General features: G+C 43.9%; 1 protein-coding gene across 2 annotated transcripts in view; it reads right to left on the bottom strand.

The window, feature by feature from the left end:
• The window catches only part of bco2a (beta-carotene oxygenase 2a), a 73,223-nt gene that overhangs the window by 31,030 nt on the left and 18,648 nt on the right, over positions 1-23,545 (bottom strand). The window contains exon 1 of one of the 2 annotated variants that reach the window (XM_078533026.1): positions 3,653-3,933. The exons of the other annotated variant lie outside the window; for it this stretch is intronic. Within the exon in view, the coding sequence (XP_078389152.1) occupies positions 3,653-3,755 (103 nt within the window). The 5' untranslated portion in view covers positions 3,756-3,933. Of the gene's footprint in view, positions 1-3,652; positions 3,934-23,545 lie in introns of those variants that run through there. 2 annotated transcript variants of the gene reach the window in all.

Consider the following 23,545-nt stretch of genomic DNA (forward strand, 5'->3'; position numbering starts at 1 on the left):
TAACATAAATGACATGTAATTATGTAATAGGCTATTCAAATGGATATGACAAAGTGGGTTGCAAGGACAACCATGTCTTGCATAACAACAGAAACGTACTATATACTATCTCTAGCCTGTTACCTGCATTTGTATCTTATTGTCTTTTTTTGATATGTTATCCTTTTGTATTCATCACTGTGAAGAATGTCAATGTTGAAGACGGGATTACTGTTCTACTCCTCACACCAAGTGGCAATTAATTCAACGTCAAGGTTGTGTTAAAACTACCGAGGAGTTCTCATTCCCTCTGTCCCAACAAATATTCACAAACCCAACTTCAGCTAAACACACTTTGACCTCACAGACCTCGCCATCCACCCCCTGTATGCCTTGATCCCGTCACGTTTCTGGTGCCTGTCTGTTTGTTAGCCCCCGAACGTTTTGAAGTGGATGTGTCTATGAAATTAGTAGTTACAGATCTGTCAAAATAAAAGCCCTGTTGGTGCTAAAGGTCCATACCATCACAATGTTCTAAAAGTAAACACTTAAAAATATATTTAATTTGCTTCTGCTTTTTGTTGAATTTTTCAATATTATTTCAATCATAAAGGAAATATTTTATCTTCATCACACCAGATGATATTTTATACACCTAAAATTTGAGATTCAAAATTTCCTGTCTCTGCAACAATTTAAATGGGTGGAAAATCAGGTTGGTGCTATTTTTTTAATTCATTCACAGGACATGGGCTTCACTGGCTGGGCCAGCATTTATTGCCCATCCCTAGTTGCCCTTGAGAATATAGTGGTGATCTGCCTTCTTGAACCACTGCAGTCCATGTGGTGTAGGTATACCTACAATGCTGTTAGGAAGGAAGTTCCAGGATTTTGACCCAGCAACAGTGAAGGAACGGCGATATATTTCCAAGTCAAGATGATGAGTGACTTTAAGGGGTACTTCCAGGTGGTGGTGTTCCCATGTATCTGCTGCCCTTGTCCTTCTAGATAGTAGTGGTTGTGGGTTTGGAAGGTGCTGCCTATGGAGCCTTGGTGAGTTTCTGCAGTGTATCTAGTAGATGGTACACATATAAATGTAAATATAGAATTTTTTTTGTAAGGTAAGGGGGTTAAGGAGATGATGCCTGGAATGCAGTGCTGATTTTCCATGCAGTACGTAATACTTCCCCATTTTGGGTACAAGTGCATTCAAAAATGGTGTTGCATGCAGAAAATTTGCAACCATCCAAGACCTTGGTTTTTATTGAAATTCAAAATCTTAAATATTCCTACAATGTAGATAATGTGCAGTAGTTTCATTTTTAGACCATTATTGGGTTCATTGTAGGCCTCTTTTATTTACTAATATTTTTCATCTGAGTTTTGTTTTCTGTAATATTTCAGCCTGAACTTTTAAGAATAAGTTTCTGGAGTATAATTATGTTGTTATCTGAAACTGTTTACCATTGTGTGGGTATGATCCCTTTTAGCTGCACTGCTCATAAAGAGGAAAATCATTTAACTGGCTGGAATCATTACTAGGTTACTTTCTTGTGGGGTTTTTTTTATCCCCTCTCCAAAGCCTTTGTCATAACTTGTACTTAAGAAATAAGGGGGTAAATATCAGATAGCTATTTTTGCTTGAGCCACAGTTTTGTCTAGCAAAACATCTGGAAGACGAAAGTAATTGTACTTTCTACCCTCATTACACACGCCATACCCATGCCGCTGATTTCATCTCCATACCTGGTCATAGGTCAGGCTGAATCAGGCTCTCTGCAATTTGGGTATCCTATCTGACCCTGAGCTGAGTGTCTGACTCCACTTCCTCTCCAAAGATTGCCGATTTCCACATCCGCAACCTCCCTCAGACTATCTGCCGCTGAAAATCTCATCCATGCCTGCCACCTCCAGTCACAACTATTGCAATGCTCTCCTAGTCGGATTCCTATCCTCTACCTTCCATTCATTTCAGTTCATTGAAAATTGTGCTGACTATAAACTATCTTTCACCAAGTCTCACTCAATTCTCTACCTCTGTCCTCAATAGTCTACATTGGCTCCCACTTCACCCAACATCTCATCCTCATGGTTAAATTCCTTCATGGCCTTTTCACCACCTGTCCATCTCTCCAATTTCTTTCAGCCCAATAATCTCCCCCACTCTCTGATTTTTATGTTCCTGACTTTGACCTTGTAAATATTTCCTTTTTGCCCCATCATTAGCAGCCATGCATCTAGATACATTGACCCTATGCTCTGTAATTCCCTCCCTAAATACTTATACCTTTCCATGTTGCTCTTCTCCTTTGAGGCACTCTTTAAATCTACTTGTTCAATTTCCCAACATAATATCTCCGTTTTTAACCGGTGTCCATTTTTGTTTGTGCCTCTGTGACATGTTCTGTGCTTTTTCTCTATGGTAAAGGGGTTATGTAAATACAAATTGCTGTTGTTCTTTACTAGACCAACATTTTCAATCTGTAGGGCCTATCTACAATTACATAATTACCACCAAGGAAATCCCACACCTAACCTTTTTAATTATCTTTCTCCCCCATGTACACAATCTAAATTTTTGCTTTATTTTTGCCATCGTCTTTGGGCCCTGTCACAACTCCATCCCCTACCCACTGACTTCATCCCACTCTCTGGCAACAGTATGATGCTGAACCAGACTTTTTGTAACATTGCTGTTACATTGATATTTGCACCATTACTAAGGCCACATATATTGAACATCATAAATTCACTAGAGTCAGCCATTGCCTCAGCTTTTGTGTTGCTGAAACCCTCATTCGTGCCTTTAGACTTGGCTATTGTGTTGCACCTCTGCCTGGCCTCCCTAGTTTTACCCTCTGCAAACTTGAGGTTATTCAGAACTCTTCTAACTCACACCAAGTCCTGCTCACTCATCTCCCCAGTACCTCCTGACCTACATTAGCTCCCAGTTAAGTAGCATTTTGATTTTAAAATTCTCATCCTTGTTTTCAAATCCTAACATGGCCTCATTCCTCACTTTCTGGAATCTCCTCCAGCCATATAATCCTCCAAGATCTCTGCACTCCCCAAGTTCTGGCCTCTTGGACGTTCTCAATCTAATTGTTCCACCTTTAGTGCCCATGCCTACAACTGCCAAGGCCCTACACTCTGGAATTCCCTCCCTAAATCTCTCTGCCTTTCTACATCTGTTTCCTCTTTCAAGATGCTCCTTAAAGCCTAGGCTTCTGATCAAGATCTTAGTCATCTGGCCTAAAGTCTCATTATGTGGCTTGATGTCAAACTTTGCTTGGTAAAACCTGTAAAAGGTCTTGCGACAGTTTATTACTTTAAAGGCGCTATATGAATGCAAATTATTATTTCCTCAGGCCAGATTAAACCTAATCAACCTAGGAGTGATTTATTTCATATCATGTCTCCAAGCTTTTTTAGTTATTAGCTCCTTATTTTAATGAATAATCCAAAGCAGAAAGGATTCTATTGTTACAGTTTCACATATCGAATTTTAATGCACCAGAACTCTCTCTCTTTTGCACTGTAAACATGAACAGTATAATCACGAAAAAACAAAATCCCATAAGATAGAATTTTATGAATAAATTTATTTTCATAATTGCTTATATATTTTTAAAAATCGACATTTGCTTCAAGAAATAAATCATGCGTTGTTTACCTGGAACCTCCTGCCATGCTGTGGAAATAACATTCATAAGGTCCTCCATTATAATCCAAAAAAACTGTAGGAACATTTTCCCCATGACGATTAGAATATTCATCTTTGAAATATTTTACCGACAACCTAGGTCAGTACCCTCTATAATTTGTTTATTTATGTCTGGTTTTACTGCAGCGATGATACTCTTTTGAGTTATCAACAGTCACAGATTGCAACTCTTTTCGAGTACAATCACAGTTCTTGGTTTCCGGGAGTGGGACATGAATCCACAACCCTCTGATTCAAAGGCGAGGGTTTGAAGCTTACGTAACAGCAGTTAAAATGTCAAAATAAAAGTCCCACATGTAGATCATTTGCAGCCACTGAAAATCGCAGTGAGTGGTGCTAACTGGCATGGGACCAAACAGGTTAGGAAAATGATCATGGAATGGAAACGAGGGTTCCATTTCAGGGAACATTAACACCAGTACTGGGTTAGGAAGGACCTCTATCACTAGAATTGACTTGCAACCAAGGTCCTAGTTGAAAGGATAAATTGGTGAAAGAAAATATAGGACTACAGAAAGGGCTTTGGGGATGTAGGATTCATCTAGAAATAATTGTAAAATTTATAATACACTAAAGCTGAAAAAAGGATTGCATGTAAAGGCCAGAATGCAAAATAAAATATGAATAATCCAAGTTCAGATAATAGTATAAGAATTAATAATACTCCTGATAATAAAACAGAAAGGTTGAAAAATTAGAGTAAGTTAAGAACTTTGAGAAAAAATCTCATTAGATCATACGGGTAGGGTGAGATCATTAATCGAATTAGAATTTGCGACACAAATGCACGTAGCATGCAGAACTAGTGAATTAGATGCACATTTAACTCAAATGATACAATGTAATAGCTATAACTAACAATCTAGGTAAAATTAACAAACAACAAAGGATACAAAATTTTGGTGAGAATTGTCTATTGACTTCCTGATGTCGGTGATGAAGTAGTGGGATGCATGAATAAAGCATGTAGCAAAGCCAAAGTGGTTATAATGTGAGGTTTGAATTTTGACAGAGACTGGGAGATGTCAATCAACTCAAGTTGTAAAGGCAATGGCCTAGAAATGGCAACACACAAAACGAGTGCTTGGGGTGCGGAATATCCATGCCAGTTACTACCAACATAAGCAGCGCACAGTATATATACTGCTTGTTGATTATAAATTGCTTTGAAGGAATTTCAGGTAGCTACTATGACAGGACATACCGCTAGCATAAGAGCTCAGACAAGTACAATCTTGACTTTGAGGTTTGTTGAAAGAGGGAGTGGCCTTGGCAGCCTGAAAGAAGCTGCCCCCTCACCAGATAGTCCTTCAGTGTTGTTACTGGTACTAATCAGCCAGCCTAGAGCTGCTCAAGATCATCCTCCAAGGCCATTTGAAGTATCAATGGAAATAGAGCTTGCTGACTCCCAAGTTATAATCCCTGGAGAAACACTTTGCAGGAGCACCAGCAGAGTAAAACAAACATACAGGACAGGTTTGCACAGTAAAACAAACATACAGGACAGGTTTGCACAGTAAAACAAACATACAGGACAGGTTTGCACAGTAAAACAAACATACAGGACAGGTTTGCACAGTAAAACAAACATACAGGACAGGTTTGCATAAGGGCAATCAGGCATTTTTCAATGCTGGCATTTCTTTGATATTTTATATCTAGATTTGGTGTTAGCATTTGTCTTTGTAATGAAGTGAGGACAAGACCAACAAGCATAACAATATGGGGTTTCATTCCTATTGTGGCTGGAGTGGATTTGGGACCTGCCTCCTTGCCCTACTCGTGGTGGTCATGACGTTGGGTTCAGACCTGTCTTTGGTTAGAGAACAGAAGGAGGAGTAGTACTAGTAGTACAGGTACCACAGTTTTCTTCTAATTGGACAGTCAAACTGTTTCCTCACTTCGACAACTCTATATATTCAAAGCAGTTAATTCTGTTAATCAAGTAACCTTAAACTTGTTGAGCAAACATAATTTAACCATGTGATTCCCAGTTATACAAGCAGCACTCAAGCAAACATGTATTCACAATGGCTTGCTTATTAGTTCCCTATATCATATTCTATCATGGCTCCATCAAAGTGTCCTAAATGATAATAGCCAAATAACCATCACACCAATATTCCTCTTTCTATAAAAATGAGAGAAAAACATATTTTTATTCAAAATTCTTGGTTATTTGTGGATGTTGAAAATTGAATTTTCTTCTAAGTGAAAAAAATAGCAGTTAATCTCTGTGCACCTGCAATTCTGATTATTTAACGTTTTTCAGCAATTAGTGAGCCACTTAACCAATATCAATGCTAAACAGATCGATAATCCAGCTGCAGGGAGCATAGCCCTTGGAGGAAATGTTATCAGAGAAAAACATTTTTGTTCTCCGGATATATTGCCCATCTCTAGTTGCTCTAAGATGATGCTTGGACCTTCTTCTCGAGATTGTACAACTGAAAATTCTACCAGATCACTTTAGAAGGCACTAAATGTTACCATGCAGAATGCATTAGTCATGTATAATATTGTTGTCCAATTGCATAGCCATATGTGAGTCATTAGGAATCCTGATGTGGCTAATTTAATTTTAGCTAATAGCAAAGCATCAGACACTCAATAGCCATGTGATATTAATATTCATATTTGCATGATTTATGAAGTGTATTTCAAATTCTGTAAGTTGTCAGTAAAATGGTAAGACAAAGAGCAAGGTCTGCAGTTTTTTTTATCATTATGAGTTCTTAACTTCCATGGTTATTGTTAAAATGATGCATAGCATGCATGAAAACAGCAGATTTTAGCACCATTGAAATAGGAGCAACATTGGGCGGAATTGTCCCAGATTTGCACTAATTATGGTAGTGTGCAGGCGAAATGATGTTTTACCCGCTGGCCACGATGGCGGGTTTTCATGCCGTTATCGTCCCAAACCCACCACATTATTTATGTAGTCCCAGGAACATGCCATTTCCATGGCAGGCGAGCTCTCATTTGCCCACCCACCATCACTCTGCCGTTGCAACCTGGCTTGGGGAGGCGGTGGCAGCAGTGGTCAGCGCCAACGCTCTTCAAAAGAGGACAGGCACCCAGTGCTGTAAGAGGATGAATGATTTCCTCCGTTCCACCAGGGTAAGTCACTCTTCTCTTCACTCTCAATTCACACATTCATAAACCCATCACACATCCACAGGGCCCTCATTTACTGCCGGTTCAAGGAAAATCACCATTCACTCTCTCACACTCACTGTCATTGTCCTCATCCTGTCCATGGGACCACTCACCACCCACACAGGCCATGCATACTTACCATCTGGTCTGGCAGGTGCCCTGCTTACACTTTCTCCTTCTCTATTCATGCAGGACAAGCTGGCACACAAGGGAGAGAGGTCCAGGCTGGTGGCGGAATGCCCAAAATTAAGGTCCTCACTGACTTTGAAAGCAGAGCCATCCAGCTGGCCAGCGAGGATCTGGACCAGTCCTGAGCTGACGGTGAGGTTAGCGATGCTCTACCAAGCGAGGCTCCAACAGTGCAACATCCATTAGACAACCATGCTGTGTGATGTATCCTGTTTCACAGGCCACTGCCATGCGCTAATTATTTCTCCTTGCTTTCGCAGGCACATCTGCCAAACAGCTGACGGAACCCACGACCCTGGGCCTCCAATCAAGCCCCAATGAAATCTTTGAAGAGGATTCTGGAGACATCCGTTACAGCACTCACCCACACCCTCCACCAGCGCAGAGACACACACCTTGGTGAAACCTAGCTTCATAATAGTCCCGGGATCACAATCTGGTGAGTCATGACTCTATGACTCAATGGCACAATGCACCGTCTGATCCACAGCAGGTGCAAGCAGGGACATCCAAAGTTTCTGGCGCCTGTAGGGCTGCTGGAGGCCAGACTTTGCTGAGTCCAAGTCTGATGACAAGCCTCTGGACTCAGTCATGTCACAGTTGCTGGAGCTGCAAAGGCAAGTTCAGGAACATCAGCAAAGGATGTCCGCTGCACTCCTCAGATTGCAAGGCACGATGGCGCAGTCTGTCCACCTTCACTCTGAGGTGATAGCTCCGGCATGCCAACGCACTGAGGTCAACACTGGTAGGATGGTGGCCGCCATGGTGACCTTGGTTCAGGACTTCGCTCCTGAACTGCTGCGCGGACTCAACTCCATCGCTGATGCCATAGTTAGCCTCCAACAGTGTGTATGTGAGAGGAGTGCTGGGCAGTTCGATCTCACTCCAGCTACCCCTGCTCCTCAAGGAGTCAGACAGGGGCCCCTGGGCACCCATAAGGAGGAGGATCAGCAGGTGCACACTCCAGCCCCATTAATCCAGGTGACTCCGAGAGTGTCCAGCCCATCTGGCTCCCTCTTCCTGTCACCTCAGCAGCTCCAGCTCCACAGGCTGAGGAGGGTGCCACTGCCACACAGCAGGACTCCGAAAACTGGCCGGGGCCCTCCAAGTCTCGGACCTCCAGAGGATGCTCGTCAAGGTCATCACAGACAGGGTGTCGCAATCAGCAGGCTGCCTCCACCTCCGCTGTGGATGTCTGGGGAGCACCAAGAAATGGCTGCAGGGTTAGGAAAGTTAAGGAGAATTAGTTGCACAGCCTGGGCATGGGTGTTAATCACTTGTACATACTGTTCACTATTGTCAATAAACTCCCAAGAATGTCTCCCTGCCTCTGGTTCCTTGTTCTGATGAGCAGTGTTCTTGCACTCAGATGTGAAACCTTTCTGCACAAGATAAAAGGCAGGTGTCTCAATCCAGGGCCTCTTCCCTGTGTTCTATGCAGCTTTCAGAACAAAGCGATGGTCTGGCCTCACGCTCCCTGGAAACACACTGCAATTTGGTGGTGCCTGTCATTGCTTCCAGAATGTAGTGGGCAGGCACCACAGAATTCTCTCACTTTCAGCACCTTTAAGGATGGGCCGGCTCCCATCTCTTCAGCATCTGTGACCACTGATGCTGTGCTCCTGAAGGGCTCAGGTGCTGAAGGCAGACAAAGGATCAGATGCTTCTAAAGTTTCATGGCTGTGCCTCCATGATATGACCCTGATCACAGAGCGCAAGCATGTTGCCCTTGGCCAGACAGGAGTCACACATTCTCAGGGGCTATGTGAAGATTTATGGAGTGTCCTCGCTGCATATCATCATCATCCTCCTCCTTCAACTGAGTGACTATTAGGGCCTCCACTGCATCTCCATGATAGGAGCATTCTCACAGAGGGTATGTGCGCTGCCATAAGCCAGGCTGGAGTCAAATATTCAAAGATGCGATGTGAGGATCAATGGGGTCACCTCACTGCATGTCATCATCATCCTCCACAAATCTAGCAGCCATGAGAGCCTTCCGAGTGTGCCTGCCTCATCTAGACAGTATGACGGCCTCATTCTTGTCAGTGTCGCCTCCGAGGGCCTCCTCACCCTCATCCCTGTCGGCGTTCTCCTCGTTAGAGGAGACGTGCAGCTCCTCCATCTCTTCCTCAGTCAGCTCGTCTCCCCAATGGAGTGCCAGATGGTAAAGGGTTTGGCAGACGACGACGATGCATGACACCCTCTGCAGACTGTATTGCAGGGCTCCACCAGACTGGTCCAGAAACCGGACCTCATCTTCAGCATCCTGATGGGTCTGCTCCACCAAGTTGTGAGCTGTAGCATGAGCCTCATTATACCTTTGCTCTGCTGCAGTCTGAGGCTGCCGCACAAATGTCATCAGACACGGCCTCTGTGGGTAGCCCTTGCCCCGAGGATCCATCCCAGTACCTTCTGTGGACACTGGAAGAGATCTGTGACCGACTGAGGATGTAGGTGTCATGCACACTCCCTGGAAACCGTGCGTGCACCTGCAGAATGTGTTGCTGGTGGTCGCACACCAGCTGTACATTCAACGAACGGAACCCCTTATGGCAGACCACCGTGTGTTGCGAAGGAGATCTGAGCACCACATGAGTGCAGTCGGTCGCACCCTGCACCTGTGGGAATCTTGAGATCTGGGCGAATCCAATCGCTGTTGCATCCTGGCTGTCCTGGTCCCAGGTGAAACGCGCAAAGTTGTGTGCCCTTGCAATGATGGTATCTGTGACCTCATGGTTTCATTTGTGGATGGAGGCTTGTGAGATCCACAGAGGTCACCTGTGGAGCCCTGAAGGAGCCACTGGCATAGAAATTGAGTGCCACAGTGACTTTCATGGCCACTGGCAGTGGATGCCCTCCATGTCCCCCTTCCACCAAATTCTGCAGTAGCTGGCAGATGTGACTGACCAGTTCCCTAGACATGCGCAGTCTTCAGTGACACTGGTTCTCGGTCATCTGCAGGAATGAAAGGTGGTCCCTATAGACCCTGGGTGTCGTTAGGTGCCGGCCTGCGACAGCTAGCTGTGCTCTTGGGTGGCATATGCGGGAGCCCCAGCCGCATCTTCTTCCTGAGGTTGCTGCTGCTGCCTCTGCACAGCCAGGAACCTCAATCGTTCTTTCCTTCATTGTCTTTGCGTTCTGTAGGCCATTAGGCAAACAGGTAGTTCACCAGGCTCCATGATCCTGATGTACTCCTCCTGCAGGATGAAAGGGAGAGACACGTGGTTAGCATGGGTGTACTAAGAAGCTGTCCTAGTTCAGTGTGACGGCACCTTACCACTTCCCGGAGAGTGCTGGCCACCACTTGAATGGCCAGAGATAAGTGAACTGCGTGGCTATGCTATTAGCTTGAACCATGGAGGGGACTAGCTACTTGCCTCACCCACCCTAGCCCCCACCTCAAAATGCTTCTGCGCTATATTCAACAGCAGGGCTGCCCTTACCCCCCACCCCGCCACCAGTCGCCTCAACGGCAGGGCTGCCCTTAAACCCCCCCCTTCCACAAGTTGCCTCAACGGCAGGGCTGCCCTTAACCCCAACCCTCCAATGTCCCTGAAGCTTGAAGTCCAACAAGTGACCCTGACGAGCACTGAACAATGTTACTGTGTACTGTGTACTTAGCTCCGAGTTCCCCTCAAAGTGCAGGCTGCCAAGTGCACGCCTTTTATATGCTATTGTGAAACAAGTCAGCGTGCTTTCCCGCTGATGTGGACGGATGATTCCAGCGGGCTGGCCTGATGTTGATATGCTGATGTATTACAATGAGGTTCCTGACGTCCAATGGTGGGAAAGGCTTTCCATTGTTGGCAGGCTGAGCGGACTGGTTCCCCATCATCACAAAACCGATCGTACCATACTGTCCGTTCACATCCGACGCCAGCAGGCACGGAAAATTCCGCCCATTGTGTGAGAGAACAGCTATCATTAAAAAAAGGCTTATGCATTTAGCATCTTTCACAGATTCTGGATATTCCAAAACACTTCACAGCCTGTCTACCATCTACAAGGCACAAGTCAAGGGTGTGATGGAATACTCCCCATTTCGACAGCACTTTCCAAACCCACGATCACTATCATCTAGAAAGACAAGGGCAGCAGATAGATGGGAACACCAACAACTGGAAGTTCCCCTCCATGTTACTCACTATCCTGACTTGGAAGTATATCGCCGTTCCTTCACTGTCGCTGGGTTAAAATCCCGGAACTCCTTTCCTAACAGCACTGTGGGTGTACCTACACCACATGGCTGCAGCGGTTCAAGAAGGCAGCTCACCACCACCTTCTCAAGAGCAACTAGGGATGGACAATAAATGCTGGCCCAGCCAGCGAAGCCCACATCCCATGACTGAATTAAAAAATATATACTTTTGCAGTGTAGTCACTGTAGTAATGAAGAAAATGTTGCAGCCAACTTGCATACATGAAGCTCCCAGAAACTGCAAAATAATGATGACAAGATAATCTATTTTAGTAATTTTGGTTGATCATATCCAGGGCACAGGGAAAACTCTTGCACAAAAGAGAGTTGGGATATTTTACATCTACTTGAGGAGCTTTAAAGTCTCATTTGAAATACACCACCTTTGACAGTACAGCACTCCCTCAGTACTGCCTTGAACACAAGAATTAGGAGCTGGAGTAGGCCATTTGGCCATCTGAGCCTTCTCTGCCATTCAATAAGAACATGGCTGATCTGATTGTGGCCTCCATTTCCTGTTTGCCCCCAAAACATTTGTCCAACTCAGCCTTGAACATATTCAGTGACTGGCCTCCACTGCTCTCTGGAAATTCTACAGGCTAAAGACCCTCAGAGAAAAAGAAATTCTCCTTATCTCAGTCTTAAATGGCAGACCCCTAATTTTTATACTGTGTTCCTGGTGGGGGTGTAAAACTATGTCTCCTAGTTCTAGGCTCCCCCACAAGAAGAAATATCCTCTCGGCATCTACCCTGTCAAGCCCCGCCACAGACTCAGATGTCTGCAGCACAGGAGGCCATTCGGTCCATCGTGTCCGCGCTGGTTAACAAAGGTTTGACTACGCTAATCCCATTTTCCAGCGCTTGGCTCATAGCCCTGGAGGATATGGCAATGCAAGTGAATATCTAAATACTTCTTAAATGTTACAAGAATTTCTGACTCAACCACCCTTTCAGGCAGAGAGTTCCAGACTCCCACCACTCTCTGGGTGAAAACATTTCTCCTCAACTCCCCTCTTAGCCTTCTACCTCTTACCTTAAATCTATGGCCCCTGGTTATTAATCCCTCTACAGATGGAAAAATTGCCTTCTATCAACCCCATCTATGCCCCTCATAATCTTATACACCTCTATCAGGTCCCCTCTCAACCTTAGTTGCTTCAAGGAAAACAACCCCAGCCTATCCAATTTTTCCTCATAGCTCAGACCCTCCAGCCCAGGCAGCATCCAGGTAAATCTCCTCTGCACCCTCTCCAGTGCAATCACATCCTTCCCATAATGTGCTGACCGCAACTGCACGCAGTAATCCAGTTGTGGCCTAACCAGCATTTTGTACAGTTCCAGCATAACCTCCCTGCTCTTGTATTCTATGCCTCGGCTAATAAAGGCAAGAATCCCACATGCCTTCTTAACCACCTTATCTATCTGCCCTGCTACCTTCAGAGATCTATGGATATGCACACCAAGCTCCCTCTAATCTTCAGTATCTGATCTTTCCAGGGTCCTACCATTCATAGTGTAATCCCTTGCCTTGTTAGCCCTCCCCAAGTGCATTACCTCACACTTTTCCAGGTTGAATTCCATTTACCACTGCTCTGCCCTCCCTAACCAGTCCATTGATATCGTCCTGCAGTTTTCGGCTATCCTCCTTGCAACTTACCACCCTATCAATCTTCATGTCATCCGCGAACTTCTTCGTCATACCCCCTACATTTAAGTCCAAATCATTTATGTACACCACAAATAGCAAGGGCCCCAGCACTGAGCCCTCTGGAACCCCACTGGAAACAGACTTCCAGTCACAGAAACATCCCTCTATCACCACCCTCTGCTTCCTGCCTCGAAGCCAATTTTGGATCCAACATGCCACTTTGCCTTGGATCCCATGGGCTCTTACTTTCTTGACCAGTCTGCCATGAGGGCCCTTATCAAAAGCCTTGCTAAAGTCCATGAAGGCCACATCAAATGCATTACCCTCATCAACACTCCTGGTTACCTCCTCAAAAAATTCGATCAAATTTGTCAAACACGGCCTTCCTTTAACAAATCCATGCCGACTATCCCTGATTAGTCCGTGACTCTCCAAGTGCAGATATATTCTGTCCCTCAGAATTCTTTCTAGTAACTTCCCCACCACTGAGGTTAGACTGACTGGCCTGTAATTTCCTGGTCTATCCCTTCCTCCTTTTTTTAATAATGGGACAACATTAGTAGCCTCCAGTCCTCTGTCACCTCACCTGTGGCCAGAGAGGATTTGAAAATTACTGTCAAGGCCCCTGATATCTCTTCCCTTGCCTCCCTCAACAGCCTGGGATACATCTCATCTGGGCCTGTGGATTTATCCACTTTTAAGGCCACTAAACCTGCGAGTACCTCCTCTCTCACTATGTTAATTTCCTCTAATATTTCACAGTCCTCCACCCTGATGTCTATATCTGCGTCATCCTTTTCCATTGTGAAGACCAACGCAAAGTATTCATTGAGGACTGCACCCACGTCTTCCGGGTCCACACACAGATTACACCTCTATAGTCCCTAATTGGCCTAGTTATTCTCTTGCTCTTTATATATTTAAAAAACCCCTTTGGTTTTTCCTTATTCTATCCACCAATATTTTCTCATGCACTCTCTTAGCTTTCCGAATTTCCTTTTTAAGCTCCCCTCTGCACTTTTTATACTACTCTAAGGACTCTGCCGTATTGAGCTCTCGGTATCTGCCATAAGCTTCTCTTTTTTTCTTAATCCTAACCTTTTTGTTCCTTTACACCCAGGGCTGTCTGAACTTGGTCCCTCCTAGCTTTGTCTTTACGGGAACATACTTGCCCTGTACTCTCGCTATTTCCTCCTTGAATTCCTCCCACTGCTCTGACACAGTTTTATATGCAAGTAGCTGTTCCCAGTCCACTTGGGCCAAATCGCATCTCATCTTAGTAAAATTAGCCTTTCCCCAGTTTAGAGCTTTTATTCCCAGCCCAACCGTATCCTTTTCCACAACTATCCTAAATCTAACTGAGTTATGGTCATTATCTCCAAAATGCTCCCCTACTGATATGCTTTCCACCTGTCAGGGCTCATTTCCAAATATTAGGTCCAGAACTGCCTCCTCCCTGGTTGAGCTTTCTACGGTACTGACTAAAAAAGTTTTACTGGATGCAACTTTAGAATTTTGCTCCCTCCCTACCTTGCACCCCAAAACTATCTCAGTTAATATTTGGGTAGCTAAAATCCCCTACTATTACTGCCCTATTATTCTTACACTTCTCTGAAATTTGATTACATATTTGATCCTCTATCTCTCCCTGACTGTTTGGGGGCCTATCATACACACCCAACAGCGTGTTTGCCCCTTTTGTGTTTTTTACTTCTACCCATATGGCTTCATTTGATGATCCTTCCAACAGATTATCCCTTCGCACTGCTATAATTGATTCTTTGATCAATATTGCAACCCCCCCTTCACTTCTATCCCCCTCTCTATCCCGTCTGAACACCCTATCATCAGGAATGTTGAGCTGCCAATCCTGCCCTTTTAGCCAAGTCTCGGTCATATCTATGATATCATACTCCCACGTGCCTATCTGTGCCCTCAGCTTGTCTGTCTTATTCCTCAGGCTCCTTGCATTAATATATATTCCATTTAGCCTGTTAAACTTACTTCTTTCTTATCTAGCCTATGTTTCTTCTGCCTTCTAGACTCACTTACTGGTGTTTTAACTTCTAATTCCATCTCAGCTTCTCTCCCCTCTGAACTATTTTTTCAGGATCCCATCCCCCTGTCAATTTAGTTTAAATCCACCCAACAGCATTGGCAAACCTCCCCGCAAGGATGTTGGTCCTGTTCCTGTTAAGATGTAACCTGTCCAACTTGTACAGGTCACACCTCTCCCAGAAACGTTCCCAATGCCCCAGGAATCTAAAGCCCTCCCTCCTGCACCATCTCTCCAGCCACACATTCATCTGCTCTCTCCTTCTGTTCCCATACTCACTACTGTGTGGCACCAGGAGTAATCTGGAGATTACTACCTTTGAAGTCCTTCTTTTCAATTTCCTACCTAACTCCCCAAAGTCTGCTTGCAGGACACCATTTCTCTTTCTTCCTATGTTATTGGTCCCAACATGGACCACCACCTCTGGCTGTTCACCCACCCCCTTCAGAATGTCCTGCAGCCGTTCCGTAACATCCATGACCCTGGCACCTGGGAGGCAACATACCATCCTGGAGTCACGTCTACGGCTGCAAAAGCGCCTCACTAACGAATCCCCTACCACTATTGTCTTTCCACACTTCTTCCTCCCTCCCTGAGCAACTGAACTATCCTCAGTGCCATGGCCTTTGCTCTGGTTGGCCTCCACAGAGGAACTGTCACTCTCACAAAAAATGGTTTGCAAGCGAGATACACTGGGTGGGGGGCGGGGGGTGGTGTTCCCTCACTACCTGCCTGGTCTTCTTCTGTCTGGTGGTCACCCATTCCCTCTCTGCTTGCATTTCCTTAAACTGTGGGGTGACCACATCCTGAAACGTGCTATCCACAAACGTCTCAGCCTCATGAAGGCACCATAGTGCTCCCAGCTTGAGCGGCAGCTCAAGCTCCAAAACTCGGAGCTTGAGTTGTTCCAGTCGGAGGCACCTCCTGCACACATGGTCATCCAGACTGCCAGGAGCATCTAGGAATTCCCACATAGAGCAGGATGTGCAAATCACGGGACTGAGCTCCCCAGACATATCTTAACTGTGATCTTATATGTTTCAATAAGATCACCTCCCATTTTTCTAAACTTCAATGGGCATAGGCTCAACCTTTCCTCATAAGATAACCTCTTCATCCCAGGAATCAGTCAAGTGAACCTTCTGAACTGCTTCTAATGCAGTTATATCTTTCTTAAGTAAGGAGACCACAACTGTACACAGTACTCCAGATGTGATCTAAGACCCTGTAGGGCTAAAGCAACACTTCCCCACTTTTATACTTGATTTCCCTTGCATTAAACACCAACAATCCATTTCACTTCTAATCACTTGCTACACCTGCATACCAACATTTTGTGATTCATGTACCGAGACACCCAGAGCCCTCTGTACTATAGAGTTCTACAATCCCTCTCCTTTCAAATAATATCCTGCTTTTCTATTCCTGTTGCCAAAGTCAACAAGTTCGCATTTTTCCACATTGTACTCCATCTGCCAAATTTTTGCCCACTTTCTTAACCTTAATCCCTTTGTAGACTATTTATGTCTTCTTGACAACTTACTTTCCTATCTATCTTTGTGTCATCAGCAAATTTAGCAAGCCTTTGATATAGATTGTAAATAGTTGAGGCCCCTGCATTGATCCCTGTGACACTCCACTAGTGACAGCTTGCCAATCCAAAAGTGTCAGCCTACCATTGCATTAAGTTTCTGGAGCGAAAGGCACCTTGGGATTGTTCTCATAATTTACCTAATTGTTCTCATCGCAAAGCAGAAGTATCCAGTCCCATCTGAAGAACATGGTGCCCCTGGGCACTAAATGTCATGACACATTTCAAGCACAGTCCAAAAGGTAAACACATCAGAAAAAAGTCATTTGAAATGTTGATGAGGAATTATAGTAACCAATCACTGTTAAACTTTATCTTATTGACACTTGTAATTAATAAGCCTTATGTTATCAAATTGTACTGTACATAAGCCTAGTCATTGAAAATCCTTAATTTATATGTATTATTTGAATGTTAAGAGGTCATTGGGTTGGCATCTCTTTACATTCCAAAAAATCTGTAATAGCTTTAAGAAAGAACGTATGGGGTTATAGCTGGAGCACATTTGCATATTTGGGCTCCAGTGAGTTTAGCATTAGCAGTAAATAGAAGTCAAAACTGGGATGCTGATTGGCTAGAAGGATGACCTGCAGGCTAAAATTGTAAGTAAAAGGTACAAGTTAAGGTTAACTTGTTATAGGACAGCCAGAAGCACGCTTCCCATTCGTCAAGAATTGTAAATATAGGGTACAAGTTAAGGTTAGATTGTTGTAGAGAAGCCAGGAGCACCCTTTCCACTGGTCAGGAATTACAAATATTTAGGTAGAAGTTATTAGTTGTGTTGATGCAGGTGCACAACTTGGAGTGAATGTTGTTAAAGTTGCCTGCAGAAAAAGTATAAAAATAAGACACATGCCAGGAGTCTTTGTACTTGTCAGGGGATAGCATTTGTCTAAGGACATTTGCTCAGGAAGGGTCTTCGGGGAGAGAAAGTTAGGAGTTAGTAGTAGGGCATTTGTTAGGAAGTTAGCATCTGCTAAGATATTGCCAATCGACAGGTAATTGTCATAGGTTGGGATTGCTGTATGAATCCAGAATTGACTAAATTGTGATAGGTTGTGGGGTTGCTGTAAAAATCCAGAGTGGTTAACATAATTGTCACCGGGGTTGGGGATTGTTGTAAGAATCCAGGTCAGTATTACAATCCAGTGTTGGGGCTAAAGTAATTACCTTAAGTAAAAGTGAACAATCTTAGTCAGGAAGTGGCTTTCAGCTTGAGAGAGAGAGAGAGAGAGAGAAACACTCAGCAAGTAGCTGTGAAACATGCAGCTACATGCAGCAGTTAAGGTAGACTGGGAAATTAAAGATTAAGTCTTTTAGCTGCAAAGGGGTTTTGCATGTATGTTAGAGTTAAATTGACTAGGTTAAAACCTTGAAGGTCATCGTGAGTCAAGAGACCAGGTTCAAGGAACCAAGAAGAGGAGACTCCAGAAGTTTCGGGATCCAAGGGAAAAACAGTGTATTGTGCCATGTCTTGACTAGTGGAATGTTAAGTATTAATCTTTGTTGTCCAATAAACCTTGTTAGTTTGTATTCTAAATTAGCGATTGTCCTTCTTGCCAATAAGGTTATTTTCAAACAAGATTTTTCTTACTCTGGGGTTTACTATAGAGTCCAAATCCCAACACAGTAGATAAAGTAAGGCCCAGTGTGATTAGCATCTCCTATGAGCATTGCAAATTCATTCGACAAGTATTAATTCCCTGTTGCACTTGTAATGAATACTATTGAAATTGAATAAAAGCAGGTAAAATATATAATTTATTTTATTTTAAATTATATTAACTGTACATGTATTTTATAAACAGGATGAAAAATCGGAGGCTAGTGAAATACTGGCTTATTTTCTCATGGGAAAGATCATACTCAAACTTGACTTTCTCACTTGTGAATCATCAGGTTCTCCTTTCTGGAACAAACCGCATTCTAGTTACCAAACCTTAGGAAAACACCATAACTTCTATGTTACTTTACAATCTTATAACCTTAAAAGGTTATATAAAGACAAAATGATAGGTGAAAGAATGAGCAACATGTAAGATGATAATTATCAAATAGTATCTAAACACTGCTTCAGTTATTTCTTAAATGTGTTCAAAACTGTAGAATTTCTCTTATTTCACATGTTTCAAAATTTAACGTCAAACCAAAAATAATCATTCTGTATGAAGGGCATTAGCAATCATGGTAAGCTTATGTCTGAGACCTTCTTTCTTCTGTTTCAGATATCTTTCCATGGCCCTAGCTTCTTCCAGGATTGTGTTAAGTTGTTGCACATGCTTGGCATTCACTGCTGTTCTCTGACTTATATAAGTAGCAAGAAAGGTTTAATTAGACTGTGAAAAATATGAAATAGTGTCATGTTTAAATTAATTAAAATTAGTTACCTTAAAGTTTCTGTATATGTAGACAGTAGAATATTAACCACTTCATTGACATCTGTTCAAAAACACAAGAGGTGAAGTTGGCAACAAAATTTCGAAATATCACTTCGGATAATTTTCAGTAAGTCAGTATTTGACTATCTGAATGATTTGTGGGATCTTTATAAAGAAATATGATTTAACTATTAAGATGTACATTTTATATCTTGTGCAGCATTTCTGAATTTATTCAGTCACCTAACTAATTCATGAATAGACATTGAACTATTGGGCAGTAAATATGAATGTAATGTATTGCTGAACTATTATGCAAGCTACTTTTGTGTAAATTAACCTTAAGTTTAGTATAGAATCCACTGGTTTATCCACAATGTATGTTTCAGTATGCTAAACATATTTTCACATAAATATTAATTCCTATGAATATCTAGGGTTCAAGTTACATGAACACAATTTTAAATGTTTATTTGATTAACAAGGGCAGATCAACTAGAAGCATAATAAATCAGACTATATTTTACACATAAATAAACAAAACATTTCAGTAAATCAGACGTGGGTGCACACAAACAAAATGACTTATTTGTATCATAAAAGCAGCTCAGTTCAATATGTCAGCAGAGCGTGAAATTAAACCACATTCCATCTCTCATGAGAGATATTCATGCTTCATGCACTACACCATGAGCCCTCATAGCCATCTTTAGAACTATCATTCTGCTATAAAAACATTTATTGCTATAACCAAAAATTTTGCTTATTGCTTTTGTAGAACTTCCTGATAGTCCACCATTCATTTTTTTAAACTGAGCTGTAACCAATTTTAAATTATGTATTTTTGTCTACAGTGGATTATTTATTGAATTCTGTCTAACTAGTCACAGATGTAAAATTGATTACTGCTCGATATCAACCTGATATTCATCTCTCAGGCCAATTCAAAGACATGCATGGATGAGGAAGGGTTTGGTATGCACAGTTTGATTGCCATCATTGTACTTGACAAGAGCACTGTCCAATAGATCAATTGAAATGTACAAATCACCAAGTTAAGCCATTCTTTTCAACTTAAACATCTTATGTGATTCAGATCTTGGAGATCATAATACAACAACGGGCAGAATTTTCCATGGAGATGGAGGTAGCGGCCCACCCATCAGCTGAAACATCAGGCACGAATCAGCTGCCATCAGCCCATAATCCACAAAAACATTTAATGGTCCTCAGGCAGTTAAATGCCTGTGGTCGGGGCTTCTCTGCCCATGTGGGAGGATATCCCACCTTTTCTGTGCCAGTATTGCCACAGGGAGTGGTGACCATTGCTAGGGCTGCATTCAGTTCCTGACAAAGACCAGTAATGGAGGCAGGATAACAATTTAAGTGGAGCAGCCTCACTGGAGCCAGTCAGGCAAGCTCCAGCGAAGGAGGGGTGGGGGAGGGGGAAGGTTGAGGCTGTGGTGGGAGGATGGGGGGAGGGGTAGGAGGCAATTGGATGGCCTGGGGAGAGAGAACAAGCAAGGCAGCTACTTCCATTGGGGTGGTCCTATGTTAGGTACACCCAATAAGAGGAACACCCTAACACCCTAGCAAACTCACCATGGGCATCCTCGCCACTGGTTAAATACCTGTAGCAGAAGGGGGTCCTTAAATGGCCTTTAATTAGTCACTTAAAGGCCTAATTGGCCCAAGGGTGGGTGGGCCACCATACACCTACTCAGCAGTAAATTCCCACCAGAGGCGTGTAGGTTACAGGCACGTGCCTTCTCTGCTTGCCAGCCTGTTCCTGGTAGGAGTGTAAAATTCCAATCAGTAGCTCTAACTGACAGCACTATCTAAATTGAGGACTTGAATAAAGTTTGAGAGAGACAGGCTCATGATTCTTTGTAATAGTTCTGGCTGACAACCTGATAGCTTAGATTTACAGATTGTAGGTTAATATTTGTCAGCCTGCAAATAGTGAAAACTGTCCAGATAAATACATTGAAATCACATGCCTATCATAGAGCCTGCTCTCAGCTCACCAGTCAGTCTAAAGATGTCAGGGTACAAGCCTAGTCAGAGGACTCTTATAGTAGCAGTCAATAAATTATGTTCACATGGTGCACATGACATATCCAGTAAGTTGGAGTCCAACAATACAACTCTTTGATGGGCACATTTTATTGCTGTATTTACCTGGATAGTTTTCACCATTTGTAGTAGGCATGTTGATATTAACTGATATTATACATATTATATATTATACTATATTAACAGAGCTGGAACGGCAGCTGGGGACACTGTGGAGCATCTGTGAGTCTGAGAGCATTGTGGATAGCATGTTTAGAGGTGGTCACACCGTAGCTAAAGGGACTTGAGGAAGGAAGGGAATGGGTGACCACCAGGCAGTCCAAGAGAAACAGGCAGGTAGTTCAGGAGTCCCTCATGGTCCTGCTCGCAAATCGGTATTCCATTTTAGAGGCTGATGAGGGTGCTGGTTCCTCCAGGGAATGCAGTCAGAGCCAAGCTTCTGGCATCACAAGCAGCCTGTCTGTACAGGAGGGGAGGAAGAGCAATAGTAACAAGGGATTCTATAGTCAGGGGAACAGACAGGCACTACTGTGGCTGTCAACGTGACTCCAGGATGGTATATTGCCTCCCTGGTGCCAGGCTGCAGGGCGTCCTAAAGGGGGAGGGTGATAAGGCAGAGGTCGTGGTACAGTTACTGCAGTAAGGAGAAATGATATCTTGGAGGGGGCATCGAATAAAGCTTTGTGGGTAGGGTTTAGGAATAAAAAAGGGGCAGCCACATTGTTAGGTGTTTATTATAGACCCCAGATAGTCAACGGGAAATTGAAGAGCAATTATGTGCACAATTTGCAGAGGTGTGTAAAAAGAATAACTATAGGGTAATTATATTAGGTGATTTCAACTTTCCCAACATTAATTGGGATAGACATAGGGCTGAATTATTCTGTCGGCGAGCTGGGTATGGAACCCCCGATGTCATCCCGCCCCAGTTAAATATTGAGGAAGGCGGGGGGACAGTGCAATCAGCTGTCCGCCCGCTGACCTGTCAATGGCCAATTGAGGCCATTGACAGGGTAGTTAAAACAATTAAAGGCCCTGCCCGTCCAACCTTAAGGTTGGTGGACAGGCCAGGAGCCCCGGCGGGCTTCTGAAAAAACATGAAACCTCATCCACCGATGGGATGAAGTTTCATGTTGGTTTAAAAATGTTTAATAAAGTTTTTGTGCACTTTATTAACATGTCCCATCTCGTGTGACATTGTCACATGAGGGGGGACATGTTAATGACTTTTATTTTTCTATTTTTACACTTTGACAACCTTTCAGCGATCTCCCTGATGCAGCACTTTGCCTCAGGGAGATGTGCACTATTTCGAGTGCATGCGTGAAAGAGTACACTCTCACATTTGGGGAATCCCCCCCCTCCTGCCCGCACAGGAAGCGCATAGCGCTTCCCGTCGGGCATCACGCTGGGTGGGCATTAATTGGCCCGCCCACTTAAAATGGCGACGGGGCCCATTTCGGCGGCGGCGGCGATCGGCTGCCCGCCTGCCGCCGGGCCTGCCCGCCTATCAAGGGCAAAATTCAGTCCATAGTGTTAAGGGATGGATGGAGTGGATTTCTTGAAATGTGTACAGAACTTTTTAGGCCAATATGTAGAAGGTCCCACAAGGGACGGCGCAGTGCTGGACCTAATTCTGGGCAATGAAGCCGGACAGGTGGCTGAGGTGGTTGGGCGGGGGTAGCATTTTAGTGATAGCGACCACAACATGGTACAGTTTAAGTTTGTTATGGACAAAGAAATAGACAAGTTGAAAAAAAATGTTTTGAATTGGGGGGGGAGCAGATTTTAGTAAAATAAGGCAGGATCTGGCCAAGGTAGACTGGGAACAGCTGCTTGTGGGGAAATCTACAGAAGAGCAGTGGGGTGGGGTGGGGGGGGGGGGTGGCGTGGTGTTCAAAAAGGAAATGGGGAGGGTACAGGCTCAACATGTTCCCTCTAGGGTGATAGGAAGGAGTAACAAGCCCAAAGAACCATGGATGACCAGAGATATTCAGGATACGATGAGAAGGAAAAGAGAGGCTTTTAGCAGGTACAAGGGGAGCAAATTAGCAGAGGCAGTAGTGAAGTACTGAAAGTGCAGGGTGGAGCTTAAGAAAGCAATTAGGAGTGCAAAGAGGGGATATGAGAAAGCTCTGGCGTAAAAGTAGGGAAAATCCCAAGATATTCTATAAGTTTATCAATGGGAACAGGATAACCAGGGAAAGAGTAGGGCCCATTAGGGACCAAGGGGGCAATCTATGGGTGGAGCCAGAGGACATCGGTAGAGTGTTGAACGAATACTTCACATCCGTCTTCGCCCAAGAGAATGAGGATGAAGGTATGGAACTCAGGGAGAGGGACTGCGAGGTTCTTGAGCAAATTGAAAAAGGGAGTGACAAGGTATTGGAGGTGTTGGCAGGCTCAAAAGTGGACAAATCTCCAGGTCCGGATGATTTGTGTCCCAGACTGCTGAGGGAGGCAAGGGAGGAGATCACAGGGGTTCTGACCCAAATTTTTAATTCCTCTCTGGCCACGGGGGAGGTGCCAGATGACTGGAGA

Source organism: Cetorhinus maximus, chromosome 2 (genome assembly GCF_964194155.1).
Source record: "Cetorhinus maximus chromosome 2, sCetMax3.hap1.1, whole genome shotgun sequence".
In the NCBI taxonomy this organism is placed as follows: Eukaryota; Metazoa; Chordata; class Chondrichthyes; order Lamniformes; family Cetorhinidae; genus Cetorhinus; species Cetorhinus maximus.